The sequence below is a fragment of the Tachyglossus aculeatus genome, chromosome 26 (genome assembly GCF_015852505.1).
Source record: "Tachyglossus aculeatus isolate mTacAcu1 chromosome 26, mTacAcu1.pri, whole genome shotgun sequence".
Lineage (NCBI taxonomy): Eukaryota > Metazoa > Chordata > Mammalia > Monotremata > Tachyglossidae > Tachyglossus > Tachyglossus aculeatus.
The window spans coordinates 7,801,355-7,814,982 of NC_052091.1; the positions used below are offsets into that span (position 1 = coordinate 7,801,355).

General features: G+C 47.2%; 1 protein-coding gene across 7 annotated transcripts in view; it reads right to left on the bottom strand.

The window, feature by feature from the left end:
- DENND4A (DENN domain containing 4A) overlaps positions 1-13,628 on the bottom strand; it is an 82,579-nt gene that overhangs the window by 37,096 nt on the left and 31,855 nt on the right. For all 7 annotated transcript variants that reach the window (XM_038767651.1, XM_038767649.1, XM_038767650.1 and 4 more), the window contains exons 8-13: positions 13,489-13,547; positions 6,636-6,780; positions 6,094-6,269; positions 4,997-5,097; positions 3,159-3,377; positions 2,533-2,678 (exon numbers count right to left, since the gene is read on the bottom strand). In XM_038767651.1, the coding sequence (XP_038623579.1) occupies positions 2,533-2,678; positions 3,159-3,377; positions 4,997-5,097; positions 6,094-6,269; positions 6,636-6,780; positions 13,489-13,547 (846 nt within the window). The remainder of the gene's footprint in view (positions 1-2,532; positions 2,679-3,158; positions 3,378-4,996; positions 5,098-6,093; positions 6,270-6,635; positions 6,781-13,488; positions 13,548-13,628) is intronic.

Here is a 13,628-nt window from a genome sequence, read left to right on the forward strand (position 1 = left end):
AGTGAGCACATACTGTGCACTGAGCACTGTACTAAGCATTTGGGGAAGTTCAATACAACACAGTTGCTAGATGTGCCCACAAGGATCTTACAGTTTGAAGCAATAAACTCATACACTTCTTAATTAACAGTATTTACTGAGCGCTTAGTGTGCGGTGCCCTGGATTGGATGCTGTGGGATGCTTTATTCATCCCCCTCCCAGCCCCACAGCACCTATGTCCATATCTGTAATTTTATTTATTTCTATTAACGCCTGTCTCCCCCTCTAGACTATAAACTATAGACTATAAGCTAGACTATAGCTACAAGCTAGAGAAGCAGCGTGGCTCAGTGGAAAGAGCCCGGGCTTTGGAGTCAGAGGTCATGGGTTCAAATCCCGGCTCCGCCACTTGTTAGCTGTGTGACTTTGGGCAAGTCACTTCACTTCTCTAGGCCTCAGTTACCTCATCTGGAAAATGGGGATTAAGACTCTGAGCCCCCCGTGGGACAACCTCATCACCCTGTAACCTCCCCAGCGCTTAGAACAGTGCTTTGCACATAGTAAGTGCTTAATAATAAATGCCATTATAAGCTCGCTGTGGGCAGGGAATTCACTCATTCATTCAATCATATTTATTGAGCACTTACTGTGTGCAGAGCTCTGTAATAATAATAATAATATTGGCATTTGTTAAGCGCTTACTATGTGCAAAGCACTGTTCTAAGCGCTGGGGGGGATACAAAGGTGATTAGGTTGTCCCACGTGGGGCTCACAGTCTTAACCCCCATTTTACAGATGAGGGAACTGAGGCTCAGAGAAGTTAACTGACTTGCCCAAGGTCACACAGCAGACATGTGGCAGAGGCGGGATTCAAACCCATGACCCCTGACTCCCAAGCCCGGGCTCTTTCCACTGAGCCACGCTGTACTAAGCGCTTGGGAAGTCCAAGTTGGCAACATAAAGAGACGGTCCCTACCCAACAGTGGGCTCACAGTCTAGAATGTGTCTGTCACAGTGTACTCTCCCAAGTGCTTAGTACGGTGCTCTGCACACAGTAAGCGCTCAATAAATGACTGACTGATCGTGGGGATCGTGAGAGAGACACTAAGGGAGGGTATCCTCACTTGACTCCGATAACGCCACGCTACTCCCCGTTCTTCAATATCTCCCGTCTCACCGCTGACCCCTCGCCCCTCGCCCCCATCCCGCCTCTGACCCTTCATCTCTCTCCGCCCGACCCCCCGCTTCATATCTGACAGACGACCAACTCTCCTCACCTTCCAAACCTTACTGAAATCACATCTCCTCTGAGAAGCCTTCCCCTCTATTCGCTTCCTCTATCCCTGTGTCAACTACGGGCATTTGGATCCGCATTGTTGAAGCCTTTGACATCCCGCCCCACCCTCAGCCCCACAGCATTTATGTCCATATCCAGAATTTTGTCCCCCCACCACCACGATATTTGTTGAGCGCCTTGTACACGCCGGTCACTGTTCAGGTTGGACACAGTTTATGTCCCCCAGAGGGCTCACAGTCTTATCCCCCATTTTACAGATGCGGGACCTGAGGCACAGAGAAGTGAAGTCGCCTACCTAAGGTCATCCAGCAGACAAGTGACAGAGCCGGGATTAGAACCTAGATCCTTCTAGCTCCCAGGCTCGTGGTCAATCCACTACGCCATGCCGCTTTTTGATTTTAACACCCGCATCCCCACCAGACATTAGGCCTCTCGTGCTCAATAAATTCCACGGACTGACTTCTTGGTGACACTGGTTTACTACGAATACAGAACCCCCAAACAGGCCCAGATTACCAGAGGTTGGCAGCCCATCGCCCTCCATTCTTCTACACTCCCAACCCGCCCTGCTTCTGAGATCAATCCGTCCATCAGTGGTGTTTATGGAATGCTTACTGGGTGCAGAGCACTGAGCTGAGCGCTTGGGAGACGGAAGAAGTGTGGCCTAACGGATAGAGCACGGGCCTAGGCATCAGAAGGTCCAGCTGGATTAGTTCAGTGTCTAGAGCCTGGCATGTAAGTAAGCGCTTAACAAATACCACTGTTATTATTATTATTATTTGCTGCAGGCCCAGTGACACCACTGTTGGATTTTCTATTGAAAGATGGGAGGAAGAACAGGGAAACTTACCACACCTCAATGGGGTAGGAAGGTTGTGGAACTCAAAAGAAAGTAAGTCGGAAAAAAAAAATCACTGCAATACATTTTGCAGGACCCCACGGGTAGCAGCGCCTTTTTTTCGCCGCACTACGTAGCCACTGCTAAATATTTGGAAAAGGCTCGGTTCTGAAACGCGACATACTCTTCGCTAGTTCATTAACAGTTGTGTTTGAGGGTTAAATAAGACTTGTACAATCGGCAGGAGACAAGAAGAATCCAATTACTGGGCTGAGGGGTAACAAGTGACTTGGGGCCCTAAGGGCAAACAAGAGTTGGAACAAACTCTCGATAATACACTCGTTGTGTTCACTGTAACTGTTTACACCAAACAGGGTAGAGTTATTTGTAGAAACAATACAGTCGGATGGTACTTACTTTATCCACACAGTCATCAAAAAATGCCAAACTTGCATCTTTGTCACTGACAAAGGAACACTCCTCAATGAAACGAATAAACATTTGTGTTTTGGTCATCAAGGTATAGAATTTTTGCTGAGAGCGATCCCTGCTTTTTAAGAAACCTGTTGAACACGAATGCACAGAGAGTCAGGAGAACCAACGTTCAGATCGCCTGTTCGAACGGAGCCCTAACACCGTTTTTGAAATGCTTCGGTCGTGAAACAGCATTGCCGTTTTTAAGTCAAAAAATAAGCCACTCATTTACCAAACTCGTTTTCTCTCTGCCTTACTTCTGCAGTGTATTGCTTGCCTATCTGTCACTAAGATTTCCGATCTAAACCCCAAGGCGACGAAAGGTTTATACGGGGACCGGATGTCTACTCATCCGTATTTCATTTGATTTGTATTTGTTGATTTCACTACAACCAAGGTGCTCGGGAGAGAACACAGTGTAGAAATACACTTCTGATTCCAGAACGTAAGTGTGCTCTGGTGTTCCGAAAGAGGAAATGGACATCCTAAAGGCTAAGTGTTCGGCGTTGTCGATCAACTCCCCAAAATCATCAGGGACGCCAAGAGTGGAAAAGGTTTCACCAACTTACCTTGGAGCTCAAAAAGGGAACTCGCGTCTGTGGCGGTCTCAGATGGGGCTTGCGTTATTGGCCGGAGGAAGGACCGGTAACCTTTTAATATCGAGGCCATGAAACCCAAAAACGCTTCTTGGATCTCCATGTCTAACACGTGCAGCTTCTTTCCCAAGTTGAAATCATAGTCATTCATTGCCAAATCCATTAATCCATCTTCCCTTGGTCTTTGCTGCACTGGAAACCGACTCCGAGTTAGTGCTCTCTCAAAATTTCAAGTTCAAAGGAGACACCATAGTGGTCATCGCAACGGTTCAAAGAAAACCCGACAGCGGTCAGCGCAGCGGACGGCTCATATTTTACGTCCCGTTACGGGCAGGGAATACCACTGATCGATTGACTTGTCAGCCCCATTTTGAATACAAGCTGGAGACGCAGTGTGGCCGCTTCTCAGCTGTAGACCTTGGGCAAGTCACTTAACTTCCCTGGGCCTCATTTACCTCATCTGTAAAATGGGGAATAAGACTGTGAGCCCCATGTGGGTCGTGGACTGTGTCCAACCTAGTTAGCCTGTACCTACCCCGGCGCTTAATACAGTGCCTGGCACAGAGTAAGGGCTTAACAAATACCATTAAAAGAGAAAGTCAGGGCGCTCCATTATAGATTTAGGAAGTGAATCTTTTCATGGAAACAGACCATTTTAAAATCTACCCAAATTGTTCCTCCTTCGGAGTCAAACAGGCTTCCATTTTGGGTTGGAAATTCCGTTTCAGAAAAAAGTCATGAGGGTCTTCTATTACACCCAAACAAAACAGAATACTCTTTTATAGTGGCTGTACCCAGAGAGGGAGAGGGAAAAATCTCCCACCTGAAATTTGCTCTTAAAGGAAGAGGGCTCTGGAAAAACACTTAAATGTAGAAATGGCACTCCGCAATAAAGCCACATATTCCCACGGCTTAGCTACAGGTTTCGTTCTCCTCTTGTTTCTGAGTTTCTCCTCGCCCGCCTCACCACCCCGCTTTAATTTCTCCCACTTCTTGAGTCAACCGACAGATCTGGGGGAGCCATTATAATTCCCCGTGTGATCAGCTAAATACATTAGCGTTAAAACATCTTGTCATCCTCTCTGGAACACTGCCAGAACACACTCTGCTTAATCCCTCCACTTAAACGTGTCCCGTCTTAAATCCATTGCCATCTCGATTAGTATAATTTTGGCAGCTCTATTCTGTGAACGTTTAAGGTTCTAAGGGAATTTTCTCAAGATTCATTCTTGGAGTTGAAAGAATGTTAATGCCCTCCCAACCCAGACATTGCAATCACGATCATTTTTAAAAGTTTATTTCTTTCAATAGAGGTTGCCTTAAAGGTCAATGGCCTTTTCGATGGTGTGAATGCCCGAACATTTTGGGGAACTAGTAAAGATAATGATAATAATCGTGGTATTTGTTAAGCGCTTACTATGTGCCAAGAACTGTACTAAGTGCTGGGGTGGTTAGAAGATCATCAGGTCCCACATGGGGCTCACAATCGAAATAGGAGGGAGGACAGGTATTGAATCCCCATTTTGCAGATGAGGGAACTGAGACCCAGAGGAGTGAAGTGACTTATCCAAGGTCACACAGCAGGCTAGTGGGCAGAGTCAGAATTAGAACCTAGGGTCTCTGATTCCTAGGCCCGGGCTCTTTCCACTAGGCCACACAGGACTAAATATAAATATATTAACTATGTATTCAATGTGTATTTTGCATAGAAAAATAGAAAAGTAAATCTACCTACAAATCAGCCCCAATCAATTAGAACTAGTTTTGGAACAAGGAAGCTTATCTAAAATAACTTCAGTTTATTCACTTACATTTGGCCAGTTGCTGATGCAAACTGTTCAATGTATTCATCAGATTTTTGCAAGGTTTCTTGGGGAGAATCTTCCAGGCAATATTTTTCTTGTCTCCAATTCTGGAATTGCAAATTAACAACACGATTTACTAGCTATATTACTTTTTTCTTCTTAAACTGTATCTGTTAAGTGCTTACTGTGTGCCACGTATTGTACTAAGCGCTGGGGTAGATACGAGGTTAACTAAAAGTTGGACACAGCCCATGTCCCACCTGGAGCTCACAGTCTTAATCCCATTTTACAGATGAGGTAACTGAGGGGCAGAGAAGTGAAGTGACTTGCCCAGGGTCACACAGTAGATGAGTGGAAGAGCTAAGAACTCAAACCCTTCTGATGCCAGGCCCAGGCTCTATCCACTAAGTCATCATCATCAATCGTATTTATTGAGCGCTTACTGTGTGCAGAGCACTGTACTAAGCGCTTGGGAAGTACAAATTGGCAACATATAGAGACAGTCCCTACCCAACAGTGGGCTCCCAGTCTAAAAGTCATGCTGCTTCACTGCACTTCACTACTTTCAGAATGGTTCCCTGATACATGGGGAAAAAACGGGCAAGAGAAAACCGAGGTTGTGCAAATAAAATCCAATATATGAAGAACGTGTTTCTGGCAACAAAAGAAAAACACTCTGAAGTGAAATTGGTTTCTTTTGATTTGGAATTAAAATACCATCCTCCTGATTGACTACCTCCTGCTCTTGGGCTCATCATTCTCATCTTCAAATCACATCTCTTGCAAGATGTCTAATCAATCAATCGTATTTATTGAGCGCTTACTGTGTGCAGAGCCCTGTACTAAGCGCTTGGGAAGTACAAGTTGGCAACATATAGAGACAGTCCCTATCCAACAGTCCCTACCCAACAGTGGGCTCACAGTCTAAAAATTGTCTAATCCGACAATTTCTCTTCCCTTCCTCTTTCTCTCCCTCCCGCCGCCGCCCCCCCCGATGCGCCGCACGCAGTGAGCGCTCCCCAAATACCATCGGCAGACCGACGTCTCCCTACCATAATCCAAACAAAGAGCAGATTGGAGTAACACCCCCGGCGGGTACTTACTGAGAAATGGTGTTGGTGTCTAGGTCCACGCAGCTAACGTCTGCCGGGGGATCGTACAGATCGAAGTATCGGGAATCGATCCCCACTATGAAGGGGCACGGCGCGCTCAACACATCTGCTAATGCCAGGGGGCAAAGAGGAACATACGGACAGGGCCAGTGGAAAGGAAATATCATCTTGGGATCAAAACAGAGACATTAGGACAGTCAGGCGATCGCCACCAAGACGAGGTCCGTGAGGACGGAAGACATTCAAACGCTCCCCCGGCTCCAATTTTTAACTATCGACGGGGGACGGAATCGGAATCAAACGCGGCCCGAGTCGGGAGATTCAGAAGCTATCGCAACGGGAAAAGACCCTCTGGATTTTCTCCGGCCTAGGAGTAGCTCCGTCGCCTCGGGCCTCCAGGACGACCCGAGCCCAAGGACCCGGATCTTAACGCTTCCAGGGAGTCGGTCCGAGGCCGACCTTGAGCTCTTTTAGTTATGAAAATCAACATCGCTAAGCGCCGGAGCGGCTCCCGAAGAGAGGCGGTTACTCACGGAGACCAGGGCCTCGGTCACGCTGGTGAGGACGGAGGGTCGGAGGGAGTGGATGAGGATCTTATGTTCCGTCACCGCGAACACCAGGAGGGTCACGGCGTTCTCGGGGCCGAGGCTCTGCAGTAGCGTGGAGAATCTGCCACCGCTATAGATCGAACAGAAACATTGGAGCGCCGAATATTTAATGATTCAAAACCCCACCTGACGATGAACAGAACCAAAGATTTATCGTTTCGTCGTGTTTCAAACAGGACTTCTAACCGTGAAGCTATTGAAAAAGTTAATGAGAGGCAAAGTCGCCCAGTGGATAGAGTCCGGGCCTGGAAATCAGAATAATCTGGGCTCTAACCCTGGCTCTGCCACCTGTCTGTTGGGTGTCCTTTGGGCAAATCACTCCACTTCTCTGGGCCTCAGTTTCCTCATCTGTAAAATGGGGATTAAGGCTGCCACGTGAGGGACGGGGACAGTGTCCAACCTTATTACCTTCAGCTCTACCCCAGCACTTAGTAAAGTGCCTGGCACAGAGCAAGCGCTTAACAAGTACCAGAAAAACACCCCATCAAAAACGTACAAATATAAGAAACGGCCTCACTGGGTCAGGCCGATGACAGAATTTGCTCTCAGATGGTGACAAGCCCAGGAAGCTTGGGGGAAATCTGGGACCCGAGTTCTAATTCGGACTTCGCCTCTGTCTGCTGCATGACCTGGGCAAGTCGCTTCACTTCCCTGTGCCTCAGTTACCCCATCTATAAAATGGGGATTAAGACTGTGGGACCTGGACTGTGTGCAACCTGATTAGCTACCCCGGGGCTTAGTACAGTGCTTAGCCCACAGTAAGCACTTAACAGATTTATTCATTCATTCAACTGCATTTATTGAGCGCTTACTATGTGCAGAGCACTGTACTAAGAGCTTGGGAAGTAAAATTTGGCAACATACAGACACGGTCCCTGCCCAACAACGGGCTCACAGTCTAGAAATAGATACCATTTTTTATAAAAAAATCATGTAATGGTTTGTTTTGAGCAACCATTCTAATGGTTGGGTCATTTAACAAACAATCCTCCACTGGCCCTCTCTATCCCCGACTTTCAATCAATCGTATTTACTGAGCGCTTACTGTGTGCAGAGCACTGTACTAAGCGCTTGGGAAGTCCAAATTGGCAGCACATAGAGACGGTCCCTATCCAACAGTGGGCTCACAGTCTAGAAGGGGGAGACAGACTTTCCTACTCATCCACGGATTTGGATAAATTCAATTTATCCAAATGGCTCTTGAACCTCCTGATGCGTTTCCAGCTGGCACAGCTTCCCTAAGTTTACGGGGTGGCGAAGCGGGAAGGGAAAGGGGGCACCGGCTCCCGTTCACGTCTCTCATTCAGTCGTATTTACTGAGCGCTTACTGCGTGCAAAGCACCGTGCTCGGCGCTTGGGAGAGCAGGATAAAACCAACAGACACGCTCCCTGGCCACGACGAGCTTGCGGTCTAGATCACAGTCAAATCGGTCCCGATCGAATCCGATTCCTCCCTTGCTCCCCAGAAGCCTCCACCTTTGAGCCTGCACCCCGAGATGTGCGGCGGGGGCGCGGCGGGAGGGGGAAGGACGGTCTCTCTCCGGGCCCAGGCTGATTCAGGAGTATTTACCGGTCGGGGCTACCAAGTCTACTGAACCGCAACCTCCCAAGAGCTTGGTGCTGCGCTCTGGAGTCAGAGGATGTGGGTTCTAATCCTGCCTCCGCCACTTGTCTGCTGAGTGACCTTGGGCAAGTCACTTAACTCCTCTGTGCCTCAGTTCCCTCATCTGTAAAATGGGGATTAAAAGCGTGAGCCCCACGTGGGATTACCCCGCATCTACTCCAGCACTTAGAATAATAATAATAATAATAATAATGGCATTTATTAAGCGCTTCCTATGTGCAGAGCACTGTTCTAAGCGCTGGGGAATTTACAAGGTGATCAGGTTGTCCCACGTGGGGCTCACAGTCTTCATCCCCATTTTGCAGATGAGGGAACTGAGGCCCAGAGAAGTTAAGTGACTTGCCCAAAGTCACACAGTTGACAAGTGGTGGAGCCGGGATTTGAACCCATGACCTCTGACTCCAAAGCCCGTGCTTTTTCCACTGAGCCACACTGCTTCTCTTAGAACAGTGCTTGGCACACAGTAAGCGCTTAACAAATGCCGTAATTAATATACCCCTGAGCGAATGCGCGCTCAACTGTGCACTGAGCAAGTCGCCCGCCGTGTCTTGGGATTCTGATCGCCCATTTGCCCTTTTCTCGTGCTGGGGGTGCGGGGAGGGAGGGCAAAAATCGAGTTCGATACGAACAATGCGATCCTCTGATTTCAAAAAACCCTCCATTCCGCAACGCTGTTTTCGACTGGGCAGGGATAAATTGCGGCTTTGTGTCTTTAAAACATAGATGGGTCTCATGGATGCTGCGAAACAAAGTGCTCTATTTAGAACGGGAATACTTGTGATGGGCAGTGAAGACCTAGCCTACAAAGAAAACCCAAATTGGGTATGGCACTCTGCCTGCTTCTAAAATAACACGGGACTGAAATGGAACAAATTTTCTTTTGTTTTCTTAACCATTTATCGTCTTTTTTTTAATGGTATTCGAAAAGCGCTTAGTATGCGTCAGGGTACTGTTCTAAGCATCGGAATACACACAAGCTAATAATAATAATGGCATTTATTAAGCGCTTACTATGTGCAAAGCACTGTTCAAAGCGCTGGGGAGGTTACAAGGTGATCGGGGGGCTCACAGTCTTAATCCCCATTTTACAGATAAGCAGGCTGGATACCGTCCATGTCCCACATGGGGCTCACAGTCTTCATCCCCATTTTACAGATGAGGGAACTGAGGCGTAGAGGAAGGGAAGTGCCTTGCTCAAGTTCATGCAACAAGACAAGGGGCAGACTTGGGGTTTAGACGGTCTTAATCCCCATTTTACAGATGAAGGAACTGAGGCGCGGAGGAAGGGAAGTGCCTAACTCAAGTTCACGCAACAAGACGAGTGGCAGACTTGGAGACAGGCAGGAAATGGAGGCTGGGGGGTGAGGCCAGCCCCTTGATTCTCCGGGGGGTTCCCGTGGAGTGTGTCTTGTGGACAAGACTGAAGACACTGCGGCCCAGCCGGCCGGAGCCATTCCGCCTCGTAAAGTGGGTTTCTCATCAAACTGTGTGCAAACAAAATGGAAAGCACTGCGCTCTTGCTTCAGGGCACTTTAAGGGATTTCTGAGCCCCCTCCTTCCTCTCCCCCACCCCATCCACCCCCCGCCTTACCTCCTTCCCCTCCCCACAGCACCTGGATATATGCTTGTACAGATTTATTACTCTATTTTACTTGTACACATTTACTAGTCTATTTTATTTTGTTAACGTGTTTTGTTGTCTGTCTCCCCCTTCCAGACTGTGAGCCCGCTGTTGGGTAGGGGCCATCTCTCTACGTTGCCAACTTGGACTTCCCATCATCATCATCAATCGTATTTATTGAGCGCTTACTGTGTGCAGAGCACTGTACTAAGCGCTTGGGAAGTACAAGCACTTAGTACAGTGCTCTGCACACAGTAAGCACTCAATAAATACGACTGAACGGATGCATGGATAAAGAGTGAGTAATAGCTGGGTGCCAGAAGTTACAGCTCATTTACAAGCCTGCAATCCTTAGGATAACCCCTTCCCCCCAAAAAACAAACATACACACACCCCTTCCCTCTCCCCCCGCCCTCCATAATCAATGTAATTTTCCCTCAGGTCGGTGCCACATAATTATACCGCGACTTCTAACGGCGTATGAAAAAAATTAAAGTGCCCTTGCCATCTGAATTTCAAGAAAACAGAACCACCATGCTTATTTTTCCTCAAATGTGATGCTACAATTATAATCATTTCAGAAGTCTCACTTTAATACTCAATTTAATTTTACATTAGTTCTGGAACATATTGACTGTTATAAATATTCCTGCGGAAATGGCTGAAGTAACACTGGAATTAAATTTGGGCTATTTTAAGGTTGGAAGTGTGAAGTATTTCCAAGAAAAGTGGGGGGCCGCTCGAGATCAGCAGGAACTAAAAGAGTGCCAGAGGACTCCTGAATGTCAGGGAGAAAATCTGCAAGTGGCCGTAAACAATTAGATTACATTTAGTTGGGAGCTTGGCAAGGTACCCAGACCTTTTATGCTCCTCAAATAGGATCTGCCAGAACTCAGGAGATAATTTCTTTTCACGCATATGTGATATCTCTTAGGGAGCATTTGATCACAGCCACTGCCAAGGGTTCCGAAAACACTTTTTTTCTTCAGGTTTTTTTTTTTTAATTGAAATGGTAAAATTGTTCATAGTCAATCACGCGCTGAAATCGGTCGATCGTATTCAGGGAGCATTTACTGTGCGCAGATCACTGCACTAAGCACTTGGGAGAGTACACATTTTAACAGAGTTGGTAGACACACTTCCTGCCCACAGTGAGCTCACAGTCTTTTGGGGGAGACGGACGTTAAGGTAAATAGATTAAGTTATGGTTATGGACAGTGCTCGGGGGCTGAGGAAGGGATGCAAAGAGCAGCAAATCCAACCGCAAGGGCGACGCGCGAGGAGGTGGGAGAAGAGGAAATAATAATAATAACGGTGGCATTTGTTAAGCGCTTACTATGTGCCAAGTGCTGTTGAAGGCTTAGTCGGGGAAGGTCTCTTGGATGAGGTGCGACTTTAGTAAGGCTTTGAACGTGGGGAGAGCGATCACTTGTCAGGTATGAAGGGGCCGGGAGAGCCCCAAGCCAGAGTGCGAAGTACGACGAGTAGGTTGGTGTCAGAGGAGCGCATTAGTTTGTAGCAGGAAATCAGGGATGTAAAGTAGGACGGGGTAAGGTGGGTGAGTGTTTTAGAGCCGACAGTAAGGAATTTCTGTTTGATGCGGAGGTGGAGGGGCAACAACCGGAGGTTCTTGAGGAGTGGGGGAGAAAAACGGACTGAACCTCTTTGTAGAAAAATGATCTGGACAGCAGAGTGAAGGATTGAAGTTGGGAGAGACGGGAGGAAGCTGATGCAGTAATCAAGGCAGGATAGGATAAGTGCTTGGATTAATGCATCTAGCTTTATTTCTGTTTATTCTGATGACTTGACACCTGTCCACATGTTTTGTTTTGTTGTCCGTCTCCCCCTTCTAATAATAATGGCATTTATTAAGCACTTACTATGTGCGAAGCACTATTCTAAGCACTGGGGAGGTAACAAGGTGATCAGGTTGTCCCATGTGGGGCTCACAGTCTTAATCTCCGTTTTACAGATGAGGTAACTGAGGCCCAGAGAAGTGAAGTGACTTGCCCAAAGTCACACAGCTGACAAGTGGCGGAGCCGGGATTTGAACCCATGACCTCTGACTACAAAGCCCAGGCTCTTTCCCCTGAGCCACGTTGCTTTCCCTAGACTGTGAGCCCGTTGTTGGGTAGGGACCGTCTCTCTATATTGCCAACTTGTACTTCCCAAGCACTTAGTACAGTGCTCTGCACACAGTAAGCGCTCAGTAAATACGATTGAATGAATGAATGAATGCGGTAGCGGCCTGGATGGAGAGGAAAGGGCAGATTTTAGCAATGTTGTGAAGGTTGACCCTACAGGATTTGGCGACAGATTGAATGGGAAAGATGAGTCGAGGATCACGCTAAGGTTAAGGAGTTGTGAGAAAGGGTGGATGATGATGTTGTCTGGAGTGATGGGAAAGTCAGGGAAGGGTAGCGTTCGGGTGGGAAGATGAGAAGTTCTTTTTGGACATGTTACGTTGAGGTGTCGGCGGAAGAGATGTCCTGAAGGCAGGAGGAAAAAAAGACTGCAGAGAAGGAGAGAGATCAGGGCCGAGAAGCAACGTGGCCTAGCGGATAGAGCCCGGGCATCGAAAGGACCTGGGTCCTAGGCCCGACTCCATCAGTTGTCTGCTGCGAGACCTTGGGCAAATCACTTAACTTCTCTGGTCCTCAGCTCACCTGTAAAATGGGGGTTACGACCGTGAGCCCCAAGTGGGACGAGGACTGGGTCCAACCTGATTACTTTGTATCTACCCCAGTTTAGAACAGTGCCTGGCACAGAGTAAGCACTTGACAAAATACCATTTAAAAAAGGGACAGAGATGTAGATTTGGAAATCAGCCACATGGACTTGGGAGTTGAAGCCTGCTGGGAAAGATGGGTGAGTTAAAGAAGGGGCAGGAAGAGGGAGGGCCTGGAGAGGAGTGGGGAAGAAAAGGGACAAGCTTCCCCTTTTCCATCAGGAGTGGAAGAAATGTGAATTGTACATCTCCATCTCACCAGAGCAGACCACCCAAAAAAGACGAGAATGGATTTCACTGATTTCTTTGTACTGACTTGCTTTGCGATCGTGGATTTTGTTGGGAAAATCTTAACAATTCTTTATTTTCCAAACCAAATTTGGATCACAAATGGTCAGTTTACGTTTCCATGTTCAAATTAAAGAAATGTCAACCTCAAGCCTGGGACCTGTCACGCTGAAAGAAAACTTGTATTAAAGCTTCTGGATGGTACAGAGCGGGAAGAGGTACTTCTAGATGCATTTCCAAGATGTTGCCAATCCAAAAAAATAAAAAAAGGTTGGGAATGGCTGCGCAAAATTCTACAGTGGGTGCTTGCTGAAGTTCCTCATTTTACTTCAAAAGCTAAAACTATTTTTATACACACATAAAATCTGAATAATTAGCACTGATAGTTTGAAAATGAAACAGTTAACATGAATTTCTTCATAATTCTCCCCCCCACAACCCACACACCCCGAGAATGAGCGGCTTCCCTTCGAGACGAACGGATTCGAAAGTTAAACCAAAATCTGATTTTACTTGCCTCAGAGGAAGAGGTGAAGACACTGGCTGACTGAGGATTAAGTTATCGTGAGGGGACAACTAGAAAAAAAAAATAGAGCACATAATGAATCCTTCGTGCAGGACAAATTCACTATAAAAATATAAGAAGACCCTCGGTGT